Genomic DNA, 7297 nt, shown 5'->3' on the forward strand with positions numbered 1-7297 from the left:
ATCTACTCAGACACAGGCAGGCACCACCTATGTTGTGTCGCAGAGGTAGGAGCTGCAGTGCAGTGCAGTTCGCGGCGACCGAGGCGGCTGGCTGGCTGGACCGCTGGAGAGCACGCACGGGTCGCCAAAAGAGGGTGGGAGGGAGTGATGCATGCAGCGGCGCCGCGGAGGGAGTGATGCATGCTCTGGCGCTGCCGCGGCACTGCACACACGGCGCGGCGCCATTGGGGGCAACGGACGAGAAGCCACTCCGCTCCGGCTGGGCCGCTCCACTGCTCTGCTCCAGTGCGGTGTGCTGCACGGCCGGCCACAGCGAGAGCGCCCCCACGCGCACCTACAGGCTACAGCCTACTACTGGCACAGTACTGGTACTACAGTACATACTAGCTTTGCTATTGTGGATGGATGGGTGGGTGGGTGGCAAAGATAGCTGGCTAGCGCCACAAGGTCAGGGGAGGGCAGGGCACACCCGAACAGCCTCAAAGGCTTTCACTTCACTGTGCGGGATTGAGTACTCACCTCACCAGGGGATTGGCTACCACTCCAGCCGCAGTTACGGCCCATCAATCAGAGGTCGCTCCCAGAATGGACGATGGCAACGAACAATCACTGACCGCCTAGCCCAGCCTACTCACCTCACCCAGTAGCTCGCTGCCTCCTCACTGCCCACCCGTCGCGTCCGGGTGGGACCCACCTGTCAATCGCCGCTCGTCCTCGGTCAGAAAAGCCCAACGGTTAACGCACCAACGGTAAAACAACAGACTGTGCTTCCCCGCTCTTCTGCAAGGGCACCAGTGTGATCCATCCATGCATGAACTTGCCATCAACAATTTCCAAGTTTTTTCAACTGTTTGGAAAACGTGAGCAATGGATACATGAGAATCTAATAACGAGCAGCCATGATGCCCGTGATCCTGATCATGGCGACGCCGACGCGGAGAGAAACCAGCCTCAGCCAGTCACACTCACACATGGCCTGGCAACGTGTGTCTCTCTCCGATTAATTCACAACAACTGTTACCGACGAGGCGGGAGCACCTCCAACACACACAAGCTCGTCGGCCACCGTCCATGGCCGAGCAAGCAGAGAGAGAGAGAGAGAGAGCTAGTTGTCCGGCGGGCGGGGGAAGTAGAACCGGTGGTGATCCGGGTACGACGGCGGCGGCGGCGGGGCGGGGTGCGCGCCGGCGGCGGTAGAGAATCCTGATGATGCTGCAGCGTAAAGCAACGGCGAGTGGGAGGAGCCCGGCGGCATGGCTTGCGCTTGCCACCCCCAGCTGGGGAAGCACGACGGCGGCTCAGGGGGCCTTGGCTCCATGGGCCTCTCCTGCACCTGCACCTGCACCTGCAGTGGCAACAACGCGAGAGAGAGTGTCAAGTCATGGCCGTGCATGCACGCAGCAAAGCTTGCTTTCATGTGAATGCACAGTGTCCACCAAGAATAAAGCTGCGCCATGTGATCATGGTACTACTACAACTAAGCAAGCTACATCTAAAGCTGTGTCATGGAGGACGGATGGGACTGTAAGAACCGGAGGACGCACTGCAGTTTTTTCGAAAGGTGGTGCAAGCTCACGGAACCATCAATCAGGAGAGCTCACAGGGGAAACAGTAGCACCCACATCTAGTAAGTTCTCTGGTACTACTACACAGCATGCTCTGTCCATGAGACGAGATGCCAATGAAAAAGCTTGCGTTTCGTTTCAAAAAAGCAAGCAGCTCAGCTCAGTCAATGATTAGTACTTGTAGATGTTTTTAGGAGAGCAGGCATGATTAGTTTTACCAGGGAAAGAAACATGTAAACCTTAATTTCAGGAATGAACTTGTCAAAAAGTGAAATGTTATTAACAGTTTCTTGTGAAACATTATGCAGTAGTAGCAACAGTTTCAGTAAGCTGGTGGAGCAGCGCACCAAGCAGAGGAGGAGGAGGAGGACGGGGTCGTTCTCGTAGTGACGATACCTGTACGTTCGGGTAGAAGCCATGACAAGCAGATGGGTACAAACGCTGGTGCTGCTGAGGTGCTACTGCCGTGCCATGTTGATGCACAGGCCACTGGGAAGAAGATGAGCTCATTGGCTACAGCGATATCAAAAGGCACAAATATCGTAAGTTTAGGAGGAGTATATGCCAGACGACCTGGATGAATAATATCTCATCCACCGACACAACTGGGCCAACAGGAAATTTTCTATTGGAGCAAATCTGACCACTGAGTTAGCTAGTGCTAAACATGATTAATTTTTTTACCTGAGAAGAGAGCATTGTGGTTGACGATTCAGGGGAATCAAAAGTTAACTGAAGGCCGGCGATGATGTTGTCCCGCTTGGGATCGTGCGCGGTAGGTTGCGACATCCGTAGATCCAAGTCAAGAGCATCAGCATCAACAATTGCTATGAAAACAACAACGATATCAACGAGATAAGACTTGGTGTGATTGGAGAAAATCGACGGGTGAGACTGATTGTAGTAGTACCCTCATTTTCGGCGTCGGGTGGAGCATCCCCATTGTAGGAGCTGCTCTCAAAGTTAGTCACAGCTTCCCTCCCATTGAAGCGAATCGCCGCCCTGTCGTACGCCCTACCAAATCCAACATGACACTAGAGTCAGTGAGCGGAAATTAAGGAAGTTTTGTGAGTCCGCATGTTAATGATCAGGGATAATCACAGTACCTTGCAGCTTCAACTTCGCTGTCAAAGAGGCCAAGATATATGTACCTGCGTGCGATGATAATGTGGATATCAGGTATATGACATCAAAGCTCAACGGAGATAGGGGGTGTGTAGGGTGACAATTCCAGGTCTGGACCATAATGTGCACGGATTGGATTAGATTATTATTTTTTGGACAACACGATCATGTGGAACCTAACAGTTGCTCCAAATAGATGTCCGCAATCGAGTGTCGGGGGAAGTGGACGTCTCACCAGCACCAACACAGGACGCGCCAACAACTAACAACATGGATTAACTTGATGACCCTACCCTAAATCAGCTAAGGTTATGTTTCAAAATATATCATCTAAGATTGATTACCTACGACAGGCTCATTAAACGTCCACAGCATGAACAGCTGCCATGTCACATCTACTACTAATAAGTGTCAGGTTCATGAACAGCTTGTGAATTTCATTTCAACGTAATCTTGTACTGTATATGGCATTTGATTAAAGAAACTAGTATGATAATGTCGACGAAGTGAATTAATTTTAGTGCGTGAGCTGTGTGTGTGCCTGCTTACTTCTTGCCGAGCAGCTGGCCCATCCTTGCCTCCCAGCGGCCGCACTTGTGGAGCGTGACGCCGCGGTACTTGGAGCTCCCCCTGGCGAACCCCGTGCTCTGGCGGCGGAGGATGTGCACGAACTCCTCCTTGGTCCAGTTCCTCATCTGGCAAAAAACACAAGCCCAACCCACCGGATATCAACCATCGGACAAACCACCGATATATTATCCGGCGCACTACTTGGTAGTACAATCTTCTACTCAGATTATAGCTTACAGCTTAGATGATTACCTGCTTCAAATCCTCCTCATAATCGCTCAGATTGAAGTTGATGTCGGCCTCCAGCCCCCGGAACTTGATCGCCGCGCGATCGTAGGCCCTGCGCCATGCCGGACCGTCTCATCTCAGTACACAGTTCGTGGTCAAATCGGGGTAAAAGGGATTCAAACAAGGCCTGATTAATTAATAAATTCACCTTGCGGCCGCGTGCGCAGTGTCGAAACCACCTGAAGAGATTAACCAGTGTTAATTGCGAGTACACATGGCTAAGATAATCGAAATTAGACACCGGGGAGATCGGAGCTTTAGCAGGGATTTGTGGAGCTCACCTAAGTAGACCTGCTTCCCGCAGTCCCTGGTGGAATTAGACGGACAAAGGCCAGCGATTGATTAATGATTTGGTAAGTATAGTCATGGAGGATGAGTAGGGAGATGAGAGGGCTAACCAGATGTGCGACTCCCACCGGCCGGTCCTGCGGTAGAAGGTGACGCCCCTGTACTGCGAGCTCCGCGACCTCGGCCCCCGCCGCGTCTTCTTCGCGGGCGCCACCCGCTGCGCCATCACGAGCTCCTCGGCGCGCCGCGGCTGCCACACGGGGGCCATCGGCGGCGCCGGTGCCAGCTGCCCCGTCATCATCCCGGGCGCGCCCGCGTGACCGGGCGGCGACGCGGGGAAGAGCTGCCTCGTCACGAACCCGGACCCGACCGGCGCCGGCTCGCCGGAGCAGTCGTCATCATCGGGGCTCCCGAGCAGGCCGAACCTGAAGCCGCCGCCGCCGCCGGCGTCCGCGGAGTTGAGCACGGACGAGCTGGACGTGCCGGAGTCCGCCGGCGACTCGACATTGAGATCCAGCACCATCTCCGATCCGAGGCCCGCCGGGCGCCTCCGAAACTCGCTTGACCCACCGCCTCTCCCGCCGCCGCTCGCCTCGGAGCGACCGACCTCGACCGATGAGTGGGGTCGCGTCTATGGCATGGGAGCGCGGCGGCCGCGGGCTGCGAGGGCGAGGCGGGGGGAGTAGAAGTAGTGGTAGGGGGAGGGGGAGGAGGCGGTGGTGGTGGTGGCCATGGGGCGGGGGGATGAGGACTGGAGGACGACGAGGAGAGGGGGCCAGGCCAGTGGGAGAAAGAGAGAGAGAGAAAGAAAGCGAGATGGGACGTCGGGGAGGCCAAGGGCATCAGAGGTAAACTATTTTTGTGCAGCGGAGCTTCGCTAATCGCTACGCCCACACACCCCGCGGATGGGGACGCCACGTGTCGCCCTCCGAGGCGGATCAACCGAGGTTTTTTTTGGCCCGGACAGCCGCCTTCAACATTTTTTCTTTACAAAAGGTAAAAATGACTCAGAAATATATAGGCTGCTAGTTTGGTCGATCTAGAGCTCGAGTTTGGAACAAACCATGTGTTCTATCTCTTGAAATTGCAACTCATTTCTATGTCGACGTCTGGTCTGGTATTAGATGCCAAAACTAAAGATATAAAATATCAAGTTACAGAGTAATTTAATTGTTGCGGAGATGAGTATTATAATACATTTGTTTTTATATAGAATCAAGTACCATCTTGTTTGAATCAGATATGCGGCTAGAAAGGTCTTACACCGAAGACGTTGGACGTTCCTCAAGCTAAACATAAATAAGTGTCAACTTGCTAAGTAATTTAGTCCCATCAAGACAGGGTATTATAGTATTATATCATTTTATATAAAACAACCAAGTAGCACCTCGTGCGAATCAGGCCTGCAACTAGAAAGGTGTTATGCCGAAGACTCTGGACGTTCTCGAAGATGCAAGTATAAAAACCGCCCAAGTACTACATAAATATGTTTCCAATGCAAAGAAAGGGTAAAGTACGGACGTCGACGTACCTTTGCAGCAGATCTTCGATGTCATGAAATTGTTTTTGTTTACACCATGTCATCGACACATCGATCCAACCAGATGCTAACCAACAACGTACTAAAAAAAACCTTTCCTCCAAGAAAATGTACTAAAAAACCTTTCCTCGAGAAAAACGTACTAAAAAATCTTTATGATGCATCGTACGCAGGAACACTCATAAATGAAGAAAGTTACTTAATTCAGCCCTATTGTAGAACAAATGGTACCACAACTTTGTCCTAAGATTTGATTTGACCGACAGACACGGGTGGACCGAGATCCAAAAGCCGATTAATTGATGTTTGTTAACTTGAACCAAAGAAGAAGAAAGAAAACCACTGACTGACCAATTATCAACCAGGAACCACCCATGACCCATGGCATGATAGTGTCGACCACGGTGTGTGCACCAGGCGATTAGCTTTTGGTTGGAATTATTAACGGCCGGCACCATCAACTCATGTTGTTATTTAGCCACCTAGCGAGAGTAAGATAAGCCCCCGGCCGTACGTCCTATGCTCGATTAGATCGCTCCTCGCAGGACCGCATTACATTACCAAGTGCACTGCACGCCCCTCCGTCTAATCACACTCTAATTAATCCGCGCCGCTATATGTACGTACATATACATAGTACTATACGTTACGTACCGGCGCTTGCTCCGGCGGCACATGCATGCATGGATGCATGCCGCGCCCGATCTGGGCTTGCGAGGCCTCCCTTGACCACGGCCGGCCGGGAGCGCCGCTACGCAAACGCCAAGGGCCAACGGCGCAGGTAAGGTACGTGACGGCATGTGCGTGCGCCGTGCCGACGAGAGCGAGCCGGTTGGCGAGGCGGGAGCCGGCAGCTGGACCAACCTATCCTAGCCTAGTACGTACCCGTCCGCGCAGCAGCGTCTGCCGGTATGTACCTCGTGCACCGCTCTTTTTCATGTGTGCATATGCGTGCATGTACCACATCGGTGCTGGTGGTACTGGGCTTGGAGGTTGCAGGCTAGGTTCGGGGCCCGGGTGTAATGGGACGGGTGCAGGGTGCAATTATTCGACGGAGAGACCCACACGCGGGTACGCAGCCACAGGCGTACCTGTCCGGGGCACTGTGCCGTTCCGGTCGACCGGCCGGTCCGCCCCATCGGCAACGTTGTTCCTTTCCACAAATGCATCCCCCACCACCCGAGGTAGAAACGCCTACGCCACCCGCGCCAAAACCTACGTACGCCGTACGCGTATGTATCCTGGTAAAAGCTCACGCGATGGGTCGCTTGTCGCGTACGGTCGCGGTCGCGGCACCGCTTGGGGGCTCGGCACGGACATGGCAGGACCCGACGGAATGGACGGACGGAGGACGGCGACGCCGCGACAGCGCCGTAAATGGGCTGCACCGGTGCGTGAGGCGACGTGGGGCGGGGGTGCGTGCCGGGCCGAACGACCCCTCCGGCCTGCGTGTGCGGCTTGAGGTGAGCTGCGGGTGGGTCGGAGGGGAAGGTGGAGCGCACCGCACCGCACGTGACTGGCTTTTCCAGCCAAACGATGCACCGTTCTTTTCTTTTTCTTTTCCATTTGTTTATTTTCCATTTGTTTTGGTGGCGATGACATCGCTTGTTGCGTACTGGAGCACATGGTTCTGTTCTAGTATTGCTTTTGCTTGATTTGACGGGTTTCATTCATCCCGAGTTAGATGGAACGAGAAAAGGAGATGGTTTAACTAATAAAACGGAGATTTATTACACCCGCGCGCGCTTCATGCTGGTTGCTGGTTAAGACTTGCTCGTGTTTACTACTATATGAGCTTTTGAAAGAAGTATCGAGCTTTTGAAAAAAGTGTCCTATAGTTATGTGTCGGTCATGCTATGGCGTGATAGTTGTGCAAAACTTCATAAGAAACATGATTGTTCATAGAATATGACGAGATGCA

The 7297-nt window shown here is 53.2% G+C and overlaps 1 protein-coding gene across 1 annotated transcript; it reads right to left on the reverse strand.

The window, feature by feature from the left end:
- Nucleotides 1-808: 808 nt before the first annotated feature.
- On the reverse strand, nucleotides 809-4596 carry LOC123123462 (APETALA2-like protein 2). The gene is made up of 10 exons (XM_044543975.1): nucleotides 3947-4596; nucleotides 3830-3855; nucleotides 3697-3727; nucleotides 3513-3600; nucleotides 3240-3385; nucleotides 2672-2716; nucleotides 2476-2579; nucleotides 2250-2392; nucleotides 1962-2078; nucleotides 809-1345 (listed from the first exon to the last, which is right to left on the reverse strand). The coding sequence occupies exons 1-10, from the start codon at nucleotides 4357-4359 to the stop codon at nucleotides 1106-1108; spliced, it is 1353 nt and encodes a 450-aa protein (XP_044399910.1). The 5' UTR covers nucleotides 4360-4596; the 3' UTR covers nucleotides 809-1105.
- Between the last annotated feature and the right edge of the window lie 2701 nt (nucleotides 4597-7297).

This window comes from Triticum aestivum, chromosome 5D (assembly GCF_018294505.1).
Source record: "Triticum aestivum cultivar Chinese Spring chromosome 5D, IWGSC CS RefSeq v2.1, whole genome shotgun sequence".
NCBI classification, from domain to species: Eukaryota; Viridiplantae; Streptophyta; class Magnoliopsida; order Poales; family Poaceae; genus Triticum; species Triticum aestivum.